The 24,394-nt window shown below is 45.4% G+C and overlaps 1 protein-coding gene across 1 annotated transcript in view; it reads left to right on the plus strand.

Moving 5' to 3' along the window:
• The window catches only part of LOC126425220 (activating transcription factor 3), a 522,996-nt gene that overhangs the window by 468,913 nt on the left and 29,689 nt on the right, over positions 1-24,394 (plus strand). The window contains exon 2 of the mRNA XM_050088176.1: positions 23,636-24,370. Coding sequence (XP_049944133.1) covers positions 24,191-24,370 — 180 coding nt within the window. The 5' untranslated portion in view covers positions 23,636-24,190. The remainder of the gene's footprint in view (positions 1-23,635; positions 24,371-24,394) is intronic.

A 24,394-nucleotide genomic window follows, 5' to 3' on the forward strand; every position in this document is an offset into this window, starting at 1 on the left:
TGTGTAAACTTAAAGAATGGTATGTTACATACTGGAACATGTTAAATTACGATTAAAAAGAAACAGCTTTTGATGATGCTATAATCAACACCTTTTGCTTTCTATATTTCTTACGTACTTACCACTTTCGTCGTCTTTCGTCAGTTTCTCCTACGGCATGTCATCCTCAATATAAGTGTCTATTACAATGAAGAGCCAAAGAAAGTGGTCCACCTCCCTAATATCGTGTAGGGCCCGTACGAGCTCGCACAAGTGCCGCAACGCGACGTAGATCGACTCGACTAATGTCTGAAGTAGTGCTGAAGGGAACTGACACCACGAATCCTGCAGGATTGTCCAAAAATCCGTAAGAATACGAGGTGGTGGAGGCAAGCCATCCCAGATATGCCAAAAAATGTTCATGTCTGGAGAGTTCGGTGGCCAGCGGAAGTGTTTAAACTCAGAAGAGTGTCGCTGGAGCCCCTCTATAGCAATTCTGGACGTGCTGGGTGTCGCATTGTCCTTCTGGAATTGCCCGAGTCCGCTGGAATCCACAATGGACATGAATGAATGCAGCTGATCAGACAGGATGTTACGTACGTGTCAATTGTCAGATTCGTATCTAGACGTATCAGGCGTCCGATATCACTCCAACTCCACACGATCCACACCATTACAGAGCCTCCACCAGTTTGAACAGTCCCCTGATCGATACAATTTGAAACGAGACTCGTTCGACCAGGCAACCTGTTTACAGTCATCAGTATTCCTGTGTCGGTGTTGACGGGTCCAGGCGAGGCGCAAAGCTTTGTTTCTTCAGTCATCAAGGGTACACAAGTGGACCTTCGGCACCGAAATCCCGTATCCATGCTGTTTCGTTCAATGGTTCGAGCGCTGACACTTGTTGATGGCCCAGCATTGAAATCTGCAGGGGTTGCACTTCTGCCAAGTTGAACGATTCTCTTCAGTCGTCGTTGCACCCGTTCTTGCAGGATTCTTTTCGCGGCCGCGGCGATGTCGGATATTTGATGTTTTATCGGATTCCTGATATTCACTGCACACTCGTGAAACGGCCGTACGGGAAAATCGCCACTTCGTCGCTACCTCGGAGACGCTGTGTCCCATCGCTCGTGCGCCAACTACAACACCACATTCAAACTCACTCACATCTTGATAACCTGCCATTGTAGCAGCAGTAACCGATCTAACAACTGTGCCACACACTTGTTGTCTTACAGACGTCGGCGACCGCAGCGCCGTACTCTGCCTGTTCCCATATATCTGTATTTGAATACGCATACGTATGCTACTTTCTTTGGCGCCTCAGTGTGTTAATGAAATTGCTTTGTGATCCTACGTAACGCCTAGGATCCGAAACTGTGAACTTACGCTTGTGATGAGAAGATTCAGCAAATCTTAAGAGTGCGCCACAGTTTACTATGTGACATCTTTTTAAACACCTAAATAACTGACGCCCATCTTGGAGATGATATTCTATTTAACAAACACATGAGAGACCATCGAAGTGGTAACATGTAAGAAACACAACAAGTGTAAGGTAGTGTATAGAAGGTTAGCAAAAACAACACACAGTTTCTCCGCATTCATGAGCATGTCCTCAGATCTCTAGCACGCACTGAAAGAACGTATCTAGCAAGCGTCCCAGACTGGTGTATAACACTCAAGAATCGTTCGAAGAACTGGTCTTTTAGTGTACAGTTTCCCTTTTAAAAGAACACATGTCTTACCTTGCTCGATGCTTGTCCAATCGGAGCTTAAACGATCTCGAATGACCTTGTCGTCGACAGCACCTGCCTCCATTCAGGCTCGGCTAGATACCTACAAGCAAACAAAGAAACAATAGAACTCGAATTAATGATGCAATACCGATCTAAAATGATTCAATACTGCGTCGCAAAGTACAACTCAGCATATACGGCGTCAGAAAGGCAACAGTCGATTCCTTCAGAAGATAACGATCCATATCTAAGTGAATGTGCTGTTGATTGGTCCGCATCTGTTATCTGGTTGGTCAGGGCGCGATAACTGTACAAGGATCAACTGATAAGACAGACTGCCCGTGATAACGATTTGCTAATCGTCCCAGATAATACGCTGGCTATCTTCGTGACGCGTACATGACATAATGCCGGCAGATAGCGAGGCGGTATAAAATCCATCGGGACGTATTCCTCGTCCAGTTTGCAAGATGCATAGCGTTTTGGCTGGAGGCCAGGATCGAACTCCTGGTCTTCTGGCCTAGGATGACGTTTCCAGCGGATGCTCGATGGCAGAACAGACGCTTCCCAAAACTCGGTAAGATTCGTCTTGTTTAATTTTCGAGCAGAAGGGTATGTTATAATAAACAAAACTACATTGTGGTGATATATGTGGTGGGATAGCCAATATACACATGGCTGTAATACGGCGTTTCTGTAAAGAAAGGTTTGATTGTTTTAAAGTAATCGTGGCAGCCCGCCAGGAGCGCTGGCCTGGGGTGCCACTCGTTCTCACAGCAGGGGCAGGTCCCTCTGGTTGTCAGCCGCAGCACACCGGCACATAAACGCTAATCTTGCCCTTCACGGAAGGCTAACCTGGGCTCACATTCAGCAAGCTCTGAGCACTATGGGGCTTAACATCTATGGTCATCAATCCCCTAGAACGTAGAACTGCTTAAACCTAACTAACCTAAGGACATCACACAACACCCAGTCATCACGAGGCAGAGAAAATCCCTGACCCCGCCGGGAATCGAACCCGGGAACCCGGGCGCGGGAAGCGAGAACGCTACCGCACGACCACGAGCTGCGGATAATGGCCGGCGCGAATTCCAACTGCTTGTCAATCTCTGCTTAAGCCAGCACGGTCGCCGGATCTCCCACCAACTGAGATCGCATCTAGCGTTGTGGGCGGGGTCCTCCAATAAGCTAGGGATTTTGACTGTGTAACGCGCCAGTTAGATAGAATCTGCCACGGTATCCTTCAAGAATTTAACAAATCTATCACTAAATGCCAAGTCGAATAACCGTTTGCTCAATTTGTGCAACTCTTTCTCTCGTATAAATTATCCATTTTTCTGAAATTGTCATCTTACCTGTATATCACGCCTCTTTCCTCCCCATTCGGATAAATCCTTCACGGTGCCTTAGAGTGTATTTGTGTGGAGTGTTTGTGTGGAATAATTTACAAGAAGTTGATTGTAGGTGAAGAAATCGTGGAATGGTACATCAATCCAGTAAAAACAGAGATAAGCGAAAAATAATTAGTTTGAAAACATAATAAAATGAAATGAAATTGGATAAAATGGAAAAAAGGAAGACAGTGCGTCCAAAATATTTCTCTTTTAACACAGTGAAATGGTTTCCTTTTTTTTCCAGAATCGATAAATACACATATTCTGCCGGTTTTTCGGTCAGCTGGGTTGTGTTTCGGCGGAGTCGGTCGGACAGAAAACACACGAAGCGCGGCCCACTTGTCACGGGTTGACACGCAGCACCCAGAATAGCGGTCGCAAATGGCGCGGACGCCATCTGGCAGTTAGTCATTCAACTGTTTACCCGCCATCTCACATTTCCCGGCCGGAAGTGGGGGCGAGCCTCAATCGCGTCCCTGTCCCGTCTGTTTGCGCCGCAACGCGAAACGTGGAAACGTGCCAGAGAGCGAGGACCGGCAAAATAAAGAGAAAGAACACACAGACAGCCGAGCACCGGTCGCCGCTGAAAACTAGGCCGCCGCGCCGGCGTGCCCTTGCAACCCCCCCCCCCCCCCCCCCCCCCCCCCCCCCCCACACAGCTTTCAAAACAGTCGCGTTTACATTAGTCCGTCGTTCTCGTAGACTGCCGTGACCCCCCGCGGCGCGCTGAGCAGATGTATTACTCTGCCGCCAACTGTCGTCGCCTTCCCCTAACCACCCACATGAAGAACGGCTAATAGTCAGCCCGCCAATATGTTCCTTCCAGACTGCACGCGGGACGTACGAGACCGTGCTGAAAAATAATGCAACTGAATTTTTTATATGAAAAGTCTACAAGATTTTTAAATAAAACAACTTTTGTTAACTTTAGATTGACCGATTTAAATACGAGTATAATGCAGCTACTCACAGAGGTCCAGTGTAGAACTGCCGATGTTTTCAAAATATTGGAAATCCGATATACAGGGTGTTACAAAAAGGTACGGCCAAACTTTCAGGAAACATTCCTCACACACAAAGAAAGAAAATATGTTATGTGGACATGCGTCCGCAAACGCTTCAAAAAAAAGATGGCTCTGAGCACTATGGGACTTAACAGCCGTGGTCATCAGTCCCCTAGAACTTAGAACTACTTAAACCTAACTAACCTAAGGACATGACACACATCCATGCCCGAGACAGGATTCGAACCTGCGACCGTAGCAGTCGCACGGTTCCGGACTGCGCGCCTAGAACCGCGAGACCACCGCGGCCGGCCGCAAACGCTTCCTTTCCATGTTAGAGCTCATTTTATTACTTCTCTTCAAATCACATTAATCATGGAATGGAAACACACAGCAACAGAACGTACCAGCGTGACTTCAAACGCGTTGTTACAGGAAATCTTCAACATGTCCTCCGTTAGCGAGGATACATGCATCCACCCTCCGTCGCATGGAATCGCTGATGCGCTGAATGGCGTATTCTATCACAGCCGTCCACAATACGAGCACGAAGAGTCTCTACATTTGGTACCGGGGTAGCGTAGACAAGAGCTTTCAAATGCCCCCATAAGTGAAAGTCAAGAGGGTTGAGGTCAGGAGAGCGTGAAGGCCATGGAATTGGTCCGCCTCTACCAATCCATCGGTCACCGAATCTGTTGTTGAGAAGCGTACGAACACTTCGACTGAAATGTACAGAAGCTCCATCGTGCATGAACCACACGTTGTGTCGTACTTGTAAAGGCACATGTTCTAGCAGCACAGGTAGAGTATCCCGTATGAAATCATGGCGGTGAATCGAGGAAGTACAGTACATACTGACGAAACTAAAATCAGCTCTAACATGGAAATTAAGCGTTTCCGAACACATGTCCACATAACATCTTTTCTTTATTTGTGTGTGAGGAATGTTTCCTGAAAGTTTGGCCGTACCTTCTTGTAACACCCTGTATCGATATTTTAAAAATTGTCATAGTCGGTGTTTGATAAATAGAAATTATTTATCGATGTATCGACGAAACATACATCGACAGCAATGCCTATAAAAATACCGACCGCAAGTTGTAAATTTGCTGCCAGTCAGAGATTTATATTTAAGTACTGATTTATTATTAGACATTACGTCCATCAAGAAGCTAGGAGCCTGATTATTCTCCTTAGAGCAAGAATTGAAAGGAAAACGATGCACGTTTTGCGCTTGGCGATAACCACTTTGGTACCTGCAAGTAAGTGACACAATAGAAAATGTCCGACGGATCCGTCTTTCGGTTTCGTCACATATCAGATTTGACTAGAACAGTTCATGCCGACTTCCTTACTTTTTCTTTTCAGCGACCGCGCAATTTTAGCGTCAAAATTGCGTGCTGAAGCTAAACGTTGCAGTTCCTGTTATTAGCGCCGAGCGCCGACTACGTCAGCGTTTCAGTTCACACGTTTGCCCCCATTGCAGAGAGAAGTCTTGTCATTTAGATTTTTGAAACAGCCGTCTTTGGAGAATGCCGATGAGAATAAATAGCACACTACTTGCGTTTTTTAACGCAACTGGTGCGCCGTATCTTGACGTCGGAAGTCTTGTTATTCCATTCACACCGCCACTTCTGTCCGTCCCCCTTCATTCGGATTTCTTCTTTGCGCCACCTGTACTTGATTCACACAGTCAAAGAGAAAGGGAGGACATGATAAAAGCTCAAAAACTCGTAATACTCCTTCAAACAGTGAAACTAAAATTATGTTATACTACAATTTCAAAAGAACAATTTCAAATATTTATCGAAAATTGCGAAAAAAATATAAAAGACAAATATCGGCACCGTATTGCCATTTGATATCGATATATCGGTGAAAAAATATCGCCTATAAGTCTCGATATTTTATCAACAGCCCTTATTCAGAGTGGGCTGTAATTATCATACGACAGCGAAACTTGGTAGGTACGCTATTGCGTTAATGCGGAATCGATTTATGCTGCAAAAAGAATTGTTCCAACGTTGGCCACCAGATGCATTTCTGGCGCTGTACAGCATCCTGCCGACATCTCTGTTGTCCGTATAGAACAAACTGTGTAAGTGACAGGTAATAATAAAGTCAGCATTATGAATTTCTCACGTGTATGAGCTTTTCTGCCCACGCCCCATTTCTAATCCATCGCGTACGGAAACATTTATGTTCGTCTTTCTTGCATTCGTAGCGCCATATTTGCACTTAGTGACCAAAATCGACACTAATTTTTCCCAGTGTAAGTCGTTTCCACGTTACCACATTAGAATATAGCCCACACTGAACCTGATCACATGGTCCTGTAATATCTGCACATCGTAGGTGCGTTCGGCGTACATCAGTGCCTTTACATGTCCCCATAGCCAGAAATTTAACGGATTCAGGTTATGTTAACGAAGAAGCCATGCTCCTGAACCTCCTCGACCAACCCGTACGGTCCGTAAAATATGGGATTGTGCCCTGTTGGGCATGAAGCACAGCACTTTCTGCAAAGATAACGCTCTCCAATAACACTGATAACTCATCGCACAGAAATCGGTGATGCACAGCACCTGTTCATCTTAAGTATTTTGCTACAGTGTATGACCCTATGAGTCTGTCGCAGGCAGTTCTTCCCAGTACACTGATAATGAAGCAGTTCACACGCCTTACCTTCATGAAGTGATTCTGATGCCTCACCTTCATGACAGGGTTTGCATCTGCCCACACCTACTTGTTGCGTTAGATTACTATATCATGTATGTCACACCATCACCAATTACTCGTCACAACTAAAAGTACACCATATCTCAACAGATATTGCTTTCCAGCCATATTCTGGTTTTGACCAATACTACCTCCTTCAGGAATAAGTGGCATTTTTAGAGATGGTATTCCTTGCCAATCATTTCCATAACCAGTTATTTGTGCTGTGAATTTCAATAAAGAGTGATTAAAAAACCAGTCCGTGAATGAAAAGTACGCGATTTGTAAATTGGATGTACTGCTTCAGGCATACCGTATCTCACACAATGCAAATCAAATTCTTCACACTAACAAATCACCGCTAGGGATGAAGAAATGCTAACTCAAAAAAAACTGTTACGCACTAAATAAATATCATTAATGATGTTTGTAGGCCAACTACTAGATTCATCATCTGACAACTGTTCAGCAGTAAGAAATGTGGCTTTTTCTATTCGTCCCTATAGTGGTAAAATACAAATTGTTCACTACAACACTGAACATTAGGTACAAAGAAAAGCGGGTGCAACGAAATGTTATTGGTTAAACATTGGTAATGGCACACTATACACTCTTCTCACCAGAAACGAGTAATTTGTCGATTTCCACAAACCTCCATTACGATTCCTGTCCTCCGGGTTAGAATTTTAAGTGACTACTGTTTGCGTCTTTCATGTATAGGAAACAGTTGCGTCATTCGGCGACCTAGGGCCATTTCTACGTGTAGGCGAGAGTAGGTGCCCGCCTAGGGCGGTTTTAGGGGGCCGGCAGTGGCTGGAAAAAATTGAACAAATGAGGAGAAAAATGATAACGGCCAGTCACCCAAGGTTACTGATTAAAAATATAGTAGGACATTTGCCTTCTGTTGCGCCAATGGATTTTTGTGGTCGTGGACCGGTGATAGTAAAAGAGAGGGGGCGTCTGTTTACTTTTCTCAGTTCTCGCCTAGGGTGGGCAAAATACCTGACAGCGGTCCCGAAGCCACCTCCACTGCAGTATTTACACTCAGTGGAATTGCTCTTTCTTACCCTGAAAAAAATTACATAAGTCGTATTGGCCGCAAGCGTAAAATCTGTCAAAATTTAGTTTACAAAAATTGGGGGGAAAATCTATTGTGATGTCGCCACAGATTCTGGCTGCAACTTGATTACTTTATTGATGCAGATTATATAACGAACGGACAAAGGAAACGCAGAAGTGTATTTCCACCGGCAAATATTCCGCCACTGAGTTGTAATTTTGAACGTTAAAATCTGTCTTTAGCTGCACCACACTCTACTCCAGCCACAGTAAACAAAAGGCAGATTAAAATATGGCGCCCTGAGCTCCCAGCCAATCAGCGGCGATGTCAACATTGCCCCCCCCCCCTATCCGCTTCCTCTCTCTCTCTCTCTCTCTCTCTCTCTCTCTGTGTCACATAACACATTCTCTGTAGGCTCTCTCCTCATTCGTTGTCCAGTACTGCCCTCTGTCTGCCGCCACTTGAACCAACTATATTTGGCACGGTGAAAGTGGGTAAGCGCTGCCGTGTCGAATATTTCTTTTCCACGGCCTTTGCATAACCGTAAACTTCAAAGAGCGGCGTCGCGGCTGTACATACACGCACGCACGCACGCGGGTCGCAGCAGACGCCGGGCGCCCCGTCGTGAATGAGTAACGACCAATTGTTTCCACACGGCAGCGAGGCGCGACATCGGGGGCGCCCGCCGTGGTTGTTTGGAAGCGAGACAGACATTTTCCCACGCTCCACTAAAGGAAAGCTGTAGCAATGCAAGTCCGCACGTATGGTTTTTTTTTTTGTTCTTTTTACTCCGATGATGGTACCTCAAAAAATCTTGGCACGATTCTACGGCTTCTTGAGGTAATGAGCTTATCGTTGTGGACTCAGTTTCGCTTGACATAATTGATCATAAAGAAACCGTTAGGCGCTATGAGTAACACTCATTTCACAAGACTTTCTAACGTCACACGCAGTATCGACAACCATAGGAACAGCAATCGAACTTCGTTAGCGTTCGATACGAGCCTCTCGCAAGACTTCGTGCACGGATATCGGAGACTTTACGAGACACGCCATCCTTGGTACGATTTATTATAATTATTGTTTGCTATCGCATAATGATTCATCGGCAGTTTATGTTTTCATCTAAGTGCTCTCTCTCAGGAATGAGTTATTATCGTCAATAATTTAGAAACTGAGCAAAAAACACGCTTGTATGATAATTTGGGGCAGGCTATTTCAAGGTAACGGAGCACTGAAATTTTATCATAGGCATGGCACCGTTATCATTAAATGTCAGTTAATAATACAGTAAAGATATAAGGCTTCAAGATATATCATCATAACCGAGACAGGAGATCAGATGACGAAGTAATGGATATTGTTGTGATTACTGGACTCGAAACATAAAGTCCGCATCCCGCTATTGTTAACACGTTCTGTGACTTTCTTATGCATGTTATTTACATTTCATTCCGAGTAGAGGAGAAATGATGAAATAAATATTTGGCGATTTCCGAGTGTGTGCTTAGACAGGAGCCTAAACAGGACAGTTAAAATTGCTACGAGTGAAACGAGAGGCATTAGCATACATTTTCTTCCTTAACACGAATACTTCGCTGTCTATTTCCGAATATGCAGCGATTTCCGAATTTATAACAGGTGGAAACGTAAGAGGACAGTTTTAATTGCTGTGGGCGAAACGAGGAGCAATAACGTCCATATTCTTCCTTCTCATGCAGCCGGTAGCAGTTCCTGCGGTTGTCGATGCGAGTGTCAGCCTATAAAGAAACCGTTAGGCAAAGAGTCGAGTGTATTCACACAGTAAGATCAGTTTTTCATCCCCGTAGCTCCAAAGCGAATGCGAATCAGCAGCAGTTCCCTTTTACCTGTGAACAAGCTTTCGTACCAGAGCAGTGTGTGCTAAACGCAGTTCTGTGGGAAGTGAATTACCCTCCACAAAAAACTATTAATAACATGGCGTTGTATCTGACATTTTTATCTTATTTATTCAAAATTTTTTATGACTTTTGTATTATTAGTTATGATTTAAAATTAATCACTGAGTATAAGTTTTTCTCATTTTTTGAAATCTTGTTGATTTCATTGCCCTTCAAAATAAGCACGATGTCCCATCGAAGTACCAGGATTCTCAAAGTGTTCCGTCAGAGGAAACGTTTCGGAGTAACTGCACTAGCGCGAACGGAAGAGAACAGTATAGAGTATAACGAACGTTTCCTGTGAACGCTTCGTTATTGTTTTTTGCGCCAGTAATCGGTACACGGAATACAACAGTGTGTAGTTACAACCACGCCGTAAAACGTTGATATTCACAGAGGATTATTTTTCAGGGCGAGGCCACTCTTCTTTAACGAAGGAAGCAAAACGGCGTAGAAAAGGAGGACTCCAGGTGTCGTAAGTTCGTACGTAAACGTGAAATACGTGCAGGTAGTGTACTTAATACGGAATCACAGCTTCAACTATCCTTAGAATTAATCCAAAACTTCGCACTTATTTCGCTCGACGCTTTTCGGAAAATTTGGTGGTAAGGCCCTATGGGGCCAAACTGCTAAGGTCATCGGTCCCTAGGCTTACACAGTATTTTATCTAACTGGAACTAGCTTACGCTAAGGTCAACACACACACACCCATGCCCGAGGGAGGATTCGAACCTCCGACAGTGGTAGCCGACGCTTTTCGATGGGTTCTCATTACAACCCAGTACGAAATCTGAAAGCAGAACGTGAAGACATGCTGGCACTTTCTCTCTGTTTTGAGAAGCTGGAGATAATTACGTTAATGATTGATGCGCATTTCGATATCCGCCACATCTCGGATGGTTTGTAATGTCTGCAATGACGTATCCAAAGCTCTTCAAGGACTTCATTAAAGTCGCTATAGGGAAGATAATGTCAATAAAACGAAGTTAACAAAATGTGAAATAATTATATGACTGTGACATGGGTTACTTGATAGAATCTACAGTATAGTTTTTTAGTGGATTAACCACTTTTATATATCATCAAAAATCTCCTAACAGAACAGCGATGCCGGCCGATGTGACCGAGCGGTTCTAGGCACTTCAGTCTGGAACCGCGCGACGTCCTGCCTCGGGCATGGATGTGTGTCATGTCCTTAGGTTAGTTATGTTTAAGTAGTTCTAAGTTCTAGGGGACTGATGACCTTAGATGTTAAGTCCCATAGTGCTCAGAGCCATTTGAACCAGAACAGCGATGCATAATCCATGTAATAACAACTGCTATGGGAGTAAGCAATGAGAATCATGATGTCTTTTGTATATTTTTATTTCAATCAGCATAAGAGACACATATTTGCACTTGCTTACTTTCGAAGAAATTTATTGCGCCACTCATTATTAGCAAAATGAAATGGAAGGTTCACACTTACTCACTCCGTTCCATCCTGATGAAAGCAACAGATCACTTTATCGCTCGTGCAGCTCATGTCAGCAACGGAAGTGGACAGGATAGCCGGCGCTAACTCTCTGTACTGATAGCGCCGAAGCGAAGGGGACGCAACTTCCCGTTAAAAGACCGACAACGAGCGGAACACGAATGAACGCAAGCGAATGAGGACGTAACACGACCGAATGCAGTCGTTCACATCAGAAAGAATGACGGTTCACTGATGCTCGTTTGCTTCTGTCCACTCTGGTTTAAACCAGGCTTTCTATTGCTTTGTAAAATGAAAACGGAGAGTACGTAGCACAATAAATTGTATCGGTAACAAAAGTAAGAATCCAAATTTGTCATTCCTTTGGTGTTCTAAGAATTTCGAGACGTATGAAGCAGCACATGATAGAAGTGTTTTAGTCACGATTTTTGTGTAACCTACCTACATTTACAAAAGAATAACTTTTTTTTATTTTTTTTAGAACAAGGGATACTAGGTGAAGAGCATAAGACGCGAGGGACTGCTGAAAGGCGTAGTATTTTTACATAATAACGTAACGTTCTGTCCACTATACTTAACAATAAACCACCTTATAAATGTGCAAAACAGGAAACTGGTACGGAATGCAGTAGTTTAGAAGTTTCTGGTAAGTTTCTGTGTGACCAAACTGCTGAGGCCATCGGTCCTTAGGCTTACACGCTACTTATTCTAACTTAAACAGACTTACGGTAAGAACGACACACACACGCATGCCCGAGGGAGGACTCGAACTTCCGACAGGGGGAGCCACGCGAACCGTGGCAAGACGCCTCGGAGCACTCGGCATGGAATGCGGTACCTTCATTGTTTAGCGTACAGTATAAGCACCATAAATGTATCTCAAGAGACAACTATCATACACACATGATTATAAAACGTCGAAAACAATAAAATTGTTTCCCGACTCCGAGTAATTCCATAACTGTTGCTAGATCGGAGTCACACAAGTCAGAATTTTTCAACACTGGCCTCTTTCGACGAACGAGTATTTGCATTAAATAAATAATCGTGGATTGGAAACGTCGAGTGAATTGGAACGATGAGCGAATCTTTAGACTTTGCGCAAAATAATTGCGTGTCAAAGAAAGTCCCAATTATAACAACAGTCAATAACTGAAATATCTGCCTCTTATGGATGAAATACTGTGTTTTATATTCTCTTGATTTCAGTGAATTAAGTTGTAATTATATGCAGTTACGAGAGTATTTCTTCATGAAATCATTGTAGCTAACGTCATTTTATTCATGAATTTTGGACTCTGCTTACATTTATTTTACGAGTGTTCAGGTCTCTTGATATTTTACTAATGCCGGGAACGCAAAAATGCAATAACTATTTCGTAAATTAAGTTGAAAAGAGCTAAAAACATTAATCTGTTGGTACATCTAACGTTAAGTGAGCAACGTCTTTCTCGCCGCTAGGAGCGCTAGTGTGACGTCAATTGTCACACTGTACGAACTTCTGCAGCAGCGAGTGTCTTTTGGTTGCGTGTATTTGACTGTGACAGTGCCGCGATTTCTCAGAAAAATTATCGGATCGGCGTCCGGGTGCAAAGAAAAAAAAGGGGGGCAAAAAAGGTAAAGCAGTAGCAAAAAAAAAAAAAAAGTGTGACGAAACGAGAAAACTAATTTACGCCGACAGCATACGAGCGGACGTGTGGAGCAACGTAACACAAGGAAAATTAAGGCTATGATTTATTACCCAATTATGGCGGCGACCGCCAACGGAGCAGGTGCTCCCCAACGTTTCCGCTAATTTCATTAGTTTTTAAGAGTCTAGAAAGTTACGACGCGGCTCCGGTGATGGGGAATAAAGTATGCCGGGGGCGGAGCCACGGAGAGGCCGCGTGTTGAAACACGGCGTGATGGACGGGGCCGCGGTTGCCTGCACAACAATGCGGCGGCCCCATTCAACTGTCACCGGCTCTGCGCCCGCCAGTACCATACGGCCCGGCCTCGACGGCTAACCGCCGAGGGACAGCGTACTGGTACTGCACACGTGTGGCGACCGCCTGAGCTGCAACTCAACAGCTGTACCTCATTTACACAGCAAATAATTTACGCTACCCGAAATGTTTCGCAGTAGCCACGGCGACACGTCGCTACTACGGCTTGGGTTCGATCTGTGACGTCCGTTGGGATTCGTGACGTCATATACAAAGGAAATTTTATATGATTTTACAACACAAACAGAACCTAATCATTACCTTTGTTGACTTCAAAAAGGCGTACGACTCTATCGACCGGAAAACTCTCTTCAAAATTCTAGCAGAATACAAAGTAGACAACAGAACACAGGCTATCATAGAGCAAACTTTAACCAACACGACCTCCAAAGTAAAGTTCTTTGGGGAACTATCAGAGCCCTTTGAAATTCGCACAGGTGTCCGACAAGGCGATGGCCTCTCACCTCTCCTTTTCAATCTGGTGTTAGATAAGGTCATAAAAGAATGGGAAACATCACAACAGGGGATAACCTTAGGAAACCTACAGATTAAATGCCTGGCTTTTGCAGACGATTTGGCGATTATCACGAAAGGTATAAAGGAAACAAAAGACGCTATTGAAAAACTGCACGAAATCGCTACCAAAACTGGACTACAGATCTCGTACGAAAAGACACAGTTTATGAGCACAAAGAAACTCTCATCTCTGAACACAAAGTATGGCACGATTTACAAAACGGCAAACTTCAAATACCTCGGTGAAACACTACAAATGAGTGGACATAACAGAGACTCAAACGAAGAAAGAAAGACTAAGCTGGACAAGGCATACAAAGTAGTGTGGAATCATTACAACAAGTCTATCTCACAAAAAGCCAAATTACGCCATTACGACACGGTGGTGCTCCCCGAGGCACTATATGCAGCAGAGACCACACTAATCCTAGGGCATACACGTATCAGACAATTAGAAAAAGTAGAACGGAAAATACTTAAGGAAAATATTTGGCGCAACTAACAACAATGGAATATGGATCAAGAAACCTACAGAGGAACTGTACAAACATACGGAGACAATCACAGAAAAGATTAGAAAACGCAGACTACAATTCTATGGACACCTATACAGAATGCCATCACACAGGCTGACCAAACAGATCTTTGACTGGGTAACCACTAGAAACAACAAATGGGTGGCAGAGGTAGAAAACGACCTGAACCAACTCAACATAACAGCAGACACAATAAACGACAGAATAAAATTCAGAAACATCATTAAGAAAAGTAAATTACATGAGATACAATGTGACAAACGAACAGGCATAAAATGGACCGAAGAACGCAAGCAAGATCACAGCCAGAAGATGAAAGAAATATGGGCAACCAAAAAGGCAATCAAGATGAAGCCGAAGACACAAAGCCGACAAAAAGCATGGACAGAGGACCGGAAACAGAAACACAGCGAGCGAATGAGGGAAGTTTGGGCAGCAAGGAAGGCAGCAAAAGGAACTGGCCATGTAGTTTAGTCCAAATGCGCTCTTTAAGGGCAAAACACCAATAACATACACTCCTGGAAATTGAAATAAGAACACCGTGAATTCATTGTCCCAGGAAGGGGAAACTTTATTGACACATTCCTGGGGTCAGATACATCACATGATCACACTGACAGAACCACAGGCACATGGACACAGGCAACAGAGCATGCACAATGTCGGCACTAGTACAGTGTATATCCACCTTTCGCAGCAATGCAGGCTGCTATTCTCCCATGGAGACGATCGTAGAGATGCTGGATGTAGTCCTGTGGAACGGCTTGCCATGCCATTTCCACTTGGCGCCTTAGTTGGACCAGCGTTCGTGCTGGACGTGCAGACCGGGTGAGACGACGCTTCATCCAGTACCAAACATGCTCAATGGGGGACAGATCCGGAGATCTTGCTGGCCAGGGTAGTTGACTTACACCTTCTAGAGCACGTTGGGTGGCACGGGATACATGCGGACGTGCATTGTCCTGTTGGAACAGCAAGTTCCCTTGCCGGTCTAGGAATGGTAGAACGATGGGTTCGATGACGGTTTCGATGTACCGTGCACTATTCAGTGTCCCCTCGACGATCACCAGTGGTGTACGGCCAGTGTAGGAGATCGCTCCCCACACCATGATGCCGGGTGTTGGCCCTGTGTGCCTCGGTCGTATGCAGTCCTGATTGTGGCGCTCACCTGCACGGCGCCAAACACGCATACGACCATCATTGGCACCAAGGCAGAAGCGACTCTCATCGCTGAAGACGACACGTCTCCATTCGTCCCTCCATTCACGCCTGTCGCGACACCACTGGAGGCGGGCTGCACGAAGTTGGGGCGTGAGCGGAAGACGACCTAACGGTGTGCGGGACCGTAGCCCAGCTTCATGGAGATGGTTGCGAATGGTCCTCGCCGATACCCCAGGAGCAACAGTGTCCCTAATTTGCTGGGAAGTGGCGGTGCGGTCCCCTACGGCACTGCGTAGGATCCTACGGTCTTGGCGTGCATCCGTGCGTCGCTGCGGTCCGGTCCCAGGTCGACGGGCACGTGCACCTTCCGCCGACCACTGGCGACAACATCGATGTACTGTGGAGACCTCACGCCCCACGTGTTGAGCAATTCGGCGGTACGTCCACCCGGCCTCCCGCATGCCCACTATACGCCCTCGCTCAAAGTCCGTCAACTGCACATACGGTTCACGTCCACGCTGTCGCGGCATGCTACCAGTGTTAAAGACTGCGATGGAGCTCCGTATGCCACGGCAAACTGGCTGACACTGACGGCGGCGGTGCACAAATGCTGCGCAGCTAGCGCCATTCGACGGCCAACACCGCGGTTCCTGGTGTGTCCGCTGTGCCGTGCGTGTGATCATTGCTTGTACAGCCCTCTCGCAGTGTCCGGAGCAAGTATGGTGGGTCTGACACACCGGTGTCAATGTGTTCTTTTTTCCATTTCCAGGAGTGTATATATATATATGTCAGCATGCTTCTTTCTCTCGGTGATATAGTCTTTTCTTATCACTTTTACTTACGTGCATAAGTAAATATGAGGCGGGTTCTTGAAGGGCCTCAGTTATTCATGTACCAACTTCAGATTTTGAACGTGATGACTAAAATATAGTTGCCGTTAACTGAATTGAATGTATTTTTGTTAATTTCTATTTACTGATTGCAAAGCAAGGCTTGAGAGAATTTCGATTGTTGCCGTGGAGCGGCCAAGATAAAACTTGCTGAATTCATGGAATCTGTATAGTTTAAAAACATGAACTTTAACGTAAATTAACTTTGTGTTGTAATTTAAAAAGGTTCTTATAACGAAATCTCTCGCATTTACAGTTACTGTTAACACTGAAAAATAAATTAATACTTCGGCGCGTAATGACCGACCAGAGGCTGCATCGGAAGATGAGCTTCTCGCAGCGCAAATTACTGAAAAAATGCTTATTAAAAATAATTAGCCACTGCGAGCATTTGAGATGACAACTATTACAAAGAAATTCATTTTGTAATAATAATAACGCGTTTATTTTAGCAATAAATAGGAATAACTTTCATTAAATATGTGTAGCCGCTCAATGGCTGCCTTCCGTGTAGCGAAACAAAACAATGTGTCCACAAAAAATACGCCCTTCCTCCTCGGCCGTACAATCGCGTCTCTTTCGATCCTTTTTTATTTTCATAGACATTAAATAAAGATGGTATCGCTACATATCAGTTGTTTCAAGAATATTAACTATATCTTTTAGACTAATTATATTCATAAAATACGTAAACTACGATTTACAACCGCTAAAAATGCCAATATTTATGTGCCGTACCGTCACAGATCCCGGTGTGGTTCTAGAATTTTTTTTCATCTACATCTACATTTATACTCCGCAAGCCACCCAACGGTGTGTGGCGGAGGGCACTTAACGTGCCACTGTCATTACCTCCCTTTCCTGTTCCAGTCGCGTATGGTTCGCGGGAAGAATGACTGTCTGAAAGCCTCCGTGCGCGCTCTAATCTCTCTAATTTTACATCTCCTCGGGAGATATAAGTAGGGAGAAGGATATATTCGATACCCCATCCAGAAACGCACCCTCTCGAAACCTGGCGAGCAAGCTACACCGCGATGCAGAGCGCCTCTCTTGCAGAGTCTGCCACTTGAGTTTGCTAAACATCTCCGTAACGCTAACGCTATCACGGTTACCAAATAACCCTGTGACGAAACGCGCCGCTCTTCTTTGGATCTTCTCTATCTCCTCCGTCAACCCGATCTGGTACGGATTCCTCACTGATGAGCAATACTCAAGTATAGGTCGAACGAGTGTTTTGTAAGCCACCTCCTTTGTTGATGGACTACATTTTCTAAGGACTCTCCCAATGAATCTCAACCTGGTACCCGCCTTACCAACAATTAATTTTATATGATCATTCCACTTCAAATCGTTCCGCACGCATACTCCCAGATATTTTACAGAAGTAACTGCTACCAGTGTTTGTTCCGCTATCATATAATCATACAGTAAAGGATCCTTCTTTCTATGTATTCGCAATACATTACATTTGTCTATGTTAAGGGTCAGTTGCCACTCCCTGCACCAAGTGCCTATCCGCTGCAGATCTTCCTGCATTTCGCTACAATTTTCTAATGCTGCAACTTCTCTGTATACTACAGTATCATCCGCGAAAAGCCGCATGGAACTTCCGACACTATCTACTAGGTCATTTATATATATTGTGAAAAGCAATGGTCCCATAACACTCCCCTGTGGCACGCCAGAGGTTACTTTAACGTCTGTAGACGTCTCTCCATTGAGAACAACATGCTGTGTTCTATTTGCTAAAAGCTCTTCAATCCAGCCACACAGCTGGTCTGATATTCCGTAGGCTCTTACTTTGTTTATAAGGCGACAGTGCGGAACTGTATCGAACGCCTTCCGGAAGTCAAGGAAAATGGCATCTACCTGGGAGCCTGTATCTAATATTTTCTGGGTCTCATGAACAAATAAAGCGAGTTGGGTCTCACACGATCGCTGTTTCCGGAATCCATGTTGATTCCTGCATAGTAGATTCTGGGTTTCCAAAAACGACATGATACTCGAGCAAAAAACGTGTTCTAAAATTCTACAACAGATCGACGTCAGAGATGTAGGTCTATAGTTTTGCGCATCTGCTCGACGACCCTTCTTGAAAACTGGGACTACCTGTGGTCTTTTCCAATCATTTGGAACCTTCCGTTCCTCTAGAGACTTGCGGTACACGGCTGTTAGAAGGGGGGCAAGTTCTTTCGCGTACTCTGTGTAGAATCGAATTGGTATCCCGTCAGGTCCAGTGGACTTTCCTCTGTTGAGTGATTCCAGTTGCTTTTCTATTCCTTGGACACTTATTTCGATGTCAGCCATTTTTTCGTTTGTCCGAGGATTTAGAGAAGGAACTGCAGTGCGGTCTTCCTCTGTGAAACAGCTTTGGAAAAAGGTGTTTAGTATGTCAGCTTTACGCGTGTCATCCTCTGTTTCAATGCCATCATCATCCCGGAGTGTCTGGATATGCTGTTTCGAGCCACTTACTGATTTAACGTAAGACCAGAACTTCCTAGGATTTTCTGTCAAGTCGGTACATAGAATTTTACTTTCGAATTCACTGAACGCTTCACGGACAGCCCTCCTTACGCAAACTTTGACATCGTATAGCTTCTGTTTGTCTGAGAGGTTTTGGCTGCGTTTAAACTTGGAGTGGAGCTCTCTTTGCTTTCGCAGTAGTTTCCTAACTTTGTTGTTGTACCACGGTGGGTTTTTCCCGTCCCTCACAGTTTTACTCGGCACGTACCTGTCTAAAACGCATTTTACGATTGCCTTGAACTTTTTCCATAAACACTCTACATTGTCAGTATCGGAACAGAAATTTTCGTTTTGATCTGTTAGGTAGTCTGAAATCTGCCTTCTATTACTCTTGTTAAACAGATAAACCTTCCTCCCTTTTTTTATATTCCTATTAACTTCCATATTCAGGGATGCTGCAACGGCCTTATGATCACTGATTCCCTGTTCTGTACATACAGAGTCGAAAAGTTCGGGTCTGTTTGTTATCAGTAGGTCCAAGATGTTATCTCCACGAGTCGGCTCTCTGTTTAATTGCTCGAGGTAATTTTCGGATAGTGCACTCGGTATAATGTCACTCGATGCTCTGTCCCTACCACCCGTCCTAAACATCTGAGTGTCCCAGTCTATATCTGGTAAATTGAAATCTCCACCTAAGACTATAACATGCTGAGAAAATTTATGTGAAATGTATTCCAAATTTTCTCTCAGTTGTTCTGCCACTAATGCTGCTGAGTCGGGAGGTCGGTAAAGGGAGCCAATTGTTAACCTAGCTCGGTTGTTGAGTGTAACCTCCACCCATAATAATTCACAGGAACTATCCACTTCTACTTCACTACAGGATAAACTACTACTAACAGCGACGAACACTCCACCACCGGTTGCATGCAATCTATCTTTTCTAAACACCGTCTGTACCTTTGTAAAAATTTCGGCAGAATTTATCTCTGGCTTCAGCCAGCTTTCTGTACCTATAACGATTTCAGCTTCGGTGCTTTCTATCAGCGCTTGAAGTTCCGGTACTTTACCAACGCAGCTTCGACAGTTTACAATTACAATACCGATTGCTGCTTGGTCCCAGCATGTCCTGACTTTGCCCCGCACCCGTTGAGGCTGTTGCCTTTTCTGTACTTGCCCAAGGCCATCTAACCTAAAAAACCGTCCAGCCCACGCCACACAACCCCTGCTACCCGTGTAGCCGCTTGTTGCGTGTAGTGGACTCCTGACCTATCCAGCGGAACCCGAAAGCCCAGCACCCTATGGCGCAAGTCAAGGAATCTGCAGCCCACACGGTCGCAGAACCGTCTCAGCCTCTGATTCAGACCCTCCACTCGGCTCTGTACCAAAGGTCCGCAGTCAGTCCTGTCGACGATGCTGCAGATGGTGAGCTCTGCTTTCATCCCGCTAGCGAGACTGGCAGTCTTCACCAAATCAGATAGCCGCCGGAAGCCAGAGAGGATTTCCTCCGTTCCATAGCGACACACATCATTGGTGCCGACATGAGCGACCACCTGCAGACGGGTGCACCCTGTACCCTTCATGGCATCCGGAAGCACCCTTTCCACATCTGGAATGACTCCCCCCGGTATGCACACGGAGTGCACATTGGTTTTCTTCACCTCTCTTGCTGCCATACCCCTAAGGGGCCCCATTACGCGCCTGACGTTGGAGCTCCCAACTACTAGTAAGCCCACCCTCTGCGAGCGCCCGGATCTTGCAGACTGAGGGACAACCTCTGGAACAGGACAAGCAGCCATGTCAGGCCGAAGATCAGTATCAGCCTGAGACAGAGCCTGAAACCGGTTCGTCAGACAAACTGGAGAGGCCTTCTGTTCAGCCCTCCGGAATGTCTTTCGCCCCCTGCCACACCTTGAGACGACCTCCCACTCAACCACAGGTGAGGGATCAGCCTCAATGCGGGCAGTATCCCGGGCAACCACCGTCGTAGTCCGATCGGGGGATGCGTGGGACGAGCTGGCCGTCCCCGACAAACCCCCATCCGGACCCCCACAGTGATGCCCATTGGCAACAGCCTCAAGCTGTGTGCCCGAAGCCAACACTGCCTGAAGCTGGGAGCGAAGGGATGTCAATTCAGCCTGCATCCGAACACAGCAGTTGCAGTCCCTGAGTTACTGCGATTTTTCCCTGTGTCCTACGTGGGTTGGAACTGTAATAGTGGCAACTACTTATTTACAGTTCGTACAAAATAGATACGTGTTTCAAAGTTTTACTGACCTTCAAAGTAGTCACCAGCATTGTGTATAACCCGTTTTCAGCGATGTGGAAGCCGTAGGATACTCTTAGCAGTGCCAGTTGTGTTGACCGTTGGAGCAGCGCGGTCTGTTGCGCGACGAATTTGTAGCAGTTCTCAAGCGAATGCCGTGAAGCGTTTCCTTCAGTTTAGAAACCGAGTTGAATTCACGAGGGCTTAAGTCAGGGAAGAGCAGTAGGTCAGTAGGTGGTATAGCACTTATCGGCCCCATGAGTCAAACAAATCAGTAACAGCTTGCACTGTACGTGCTTGAGCATTGTCCTGCAAAATGATGGTAAGGCTCTACAGAAAGTGTCATCACTCTATGCTGTTCATTTTTGGAACAAAACCTACGACCAGCTTAGAGACAGAAGTACCCGTTAGGAGAGTGAGGCGAAATTGGGCGTTAATGGGATATGACAGCAGCGAATGACGCGAGTGGCTTTTGCTATCAGCACGACATGGCCTGCAGCGCCTCGGTTCGACCCTAGACGACTGGAAAACGAAGACCTGGCCAGATGAGTCCCTGTTTCGGTTGCTGAGAGCTAATGGCGGGGTTCGAGTGTGACGCACCGCCACGAAGCTCTTGACCCAGACTGTCAACAAAGCTCTGTGGTGGGTCCATAACGGTGTGGGCTGGATTCTCGGCTACTTTGCTCTACTTGGAGACCACTCGCAGCCATTCATAGACTTCCTGCTTCCAAACAGCAATGCAATTTTTTTGGATGACAGTGTGCCGTGTCACTTGGCCGGACTTATTCGCAATTGGCTTGAAGAACTCTCTGCACAGTTCGAGCGAATGATTTGGCCACCTAAGCCTCGCAAACTGAACCCCACCGAAGATGCACGGGATTAATCGAGAGGTCAGTCCGTGCACAAAGTAGTGCACTGCCCACACTTTCGCTGTTGTGGACGGAAATAGAGGCAGCGGGAGTCACTATTTCCGCAGGGGATTTGCATCCACTTGAGTCGATGCCACGTCGCGTTCCCGCACTGTGGCCGACAAAAGAAAGTCCGATACGATATCAGGAGGCACCCCACGACTTTTGTGACCCCACTGTCTGCGATGTCTTTCGGCAGTTCATCATGTCTTCTGCTGTTTAGTATCTAATAACCGTTAAAAAACGATATTCCTCAATAAATGCGTAAGGGTTCAAGAAAATCGTGACTAGACAGTCCTGTAATACAGCGTCTCACACCACTTGAACTCCTTAGGAAACCTATAGAATGACAACTTTCAAAATCTGACCTCCTGTTTTTGTTATTGCTACAATTAATTGCGCTGCATACTGTTCGTTTTGTACAAACTGTGTTACAAATCGATATAAATGGTACTGTAGGCATCTATCAGATATCGCATTCAACGGTGCAGTTTACTGTTCAGTTGGTGCACTTCTATCTCGTGCATAACAAAAATGAAGAGCAGTGTGACGACAGTATGTAGTGTGGTACTGTTAAATGGTTAACATATGCGTCCACTGACCGCAGTGACGCAGTAGTTGGTCTCATTTCCAGGTAGCTGCAGAGGGCTGGGCACGTCTCCCTCCACCATCTGACTCAACCAGTCACGTAACGCGTTTTTGTATATGACTGGCAATGCCGCAACTCTATACTCGACTGTAAATATCGTTTGCATTTCACAGTCGGTTGCTGGCTACACTGGTGGCAGCTGTCGGGCACCTCCTTTCGCCGACTTTACCGTAGCTTACTGGCTAACAGAGAAACGTCTCGCTCAGTTGTGTGCCCAGCCCAGCTGATTACTACGATCTCAGTTCTCGTCCTGTTAATGACAATTACTGTTGTTGTTTCTACTGTTGTGAAGTCTGTTCAGAAGCAGCTGAAGACACAATATGTTGTCACTGAATAGCACTGTTTCGTTTACGAAAATCATGTTGTTTACACACTAGTGCTGATCCCTCAGTCGAAAACAGTCCATGTTTTGCGAAACAGTGTTTCATAATATAAGTTGAAGAGCATCAGAGATAATGTTCACACGTCGTGCGCTCCAGTCTTCATTTGGTTGATTTGCTTGCAGTACAGTCTTTCATTCGTGTTCATGTGTTTAGTTTAGAATGTGTGACGTGTTGGCGGTACTTCTGTTGTTTACATGTGCCTCCACAAGATATTTCTGTGTGCAAACGTGTTCATCTAAGAACTTTTAACAGCAGTAGTCAGAGAAATCACGGTGCAAGTGTCTCTTTTAAAACAAAATTAGAGAGGATCACAGTGAATGTATGCTTTTTCCATAAAGTTGTCAAATATTAGGAAACACACATAACAAAAATAATTTACCAAGTATTTTTAAATATCATTAACATCATGTTAAGAAAACATGTTAAGATATGTCAACAAAAGAATGTGAATGCCTCGATTTTTATCTGAGAGACTCCGTGTGTGTAAGGGAGCGGGGGCGGTGATCACCAATCATCATTCATTCAGTATTTGCTTCTGATGAAGCCATCTATTTGTATTATAACTAATTTCTCTATTTCTCATTTCTGTTGCAGGTCGCAGCCCAATTCCACACCCTCCATCAGCAACCAGGGAAGTGATAGAACTGTTCGAATGAAGAACATTAGGAGCTTCTTGAACTGTTGCTGCCGGTCTTACGTTAGTGACTGAGTGGCATCTACAGTAGATTGTGATTACCCGGCAACTGGACTGAACTCGACGTGAAAGACTGTGTTTCTTTTTATACGAGCATTATATTTTTATACGAACAGTTTGGTGTAGTTTCGCAAATTACATTCAGTTTTATGCAGACTTTTTTTATAATATAGGAGTTAGTTATCACCGCTGTAACATATTTCATGGGAAAATTGCTTTAATAGGGAGGTTGGCGCAGTGTAGAACATATCGAAAGGTTTCAAGCTTTAATACAGTAGGCAGTAGGTAAGCGTCTTTGTGATAAAATCGTCTGAGGTTATTCGGCCTAGCGATCGCAGGGCAATTAGGCAAAGAAGTTAGTGGGCGTGCCGAGCAGAAACCACTCGGCTGCGTAGTGTAACAGGAAGGAGGAGTCCCTGGCGGCTGACAAGGTGGCGGCAAAGCGAGGCGCCAGCATGTACAACCTGAACGTGAACGTAAACCTGACGCCCGGCGGCGTCGGGGGCGGGCCCGGCGGCCTGCTGGGGGTGGAGGGCGCGTGCACCACCCCCAAGACGCCCGAGATCCTCAACTCGCTGATCGCCATGTCCAACCCGTTCGACGGCTACCCCACGGCGGCCGGCGGCGGCGCCGGCGTGCGCGGCGCCGGCGTCGCCGGG

The sequence above is a fragment of the Schistocerca serialis genome, chromosome 10, assembly GCF_023864345.2.
Source record: "Schistocerca serialis cubense isolate TAMUIC-IGC-003099 chromosome 10, iqSchSeri2.2, whole genome shotgun sequence".
Classification (NCBI taxonomy): Eukaryota; Metazoa; Arthropoda; class Insecta; order Orthoptera; family Acrididae; genus Schistocerca; species Schistocerca serialis.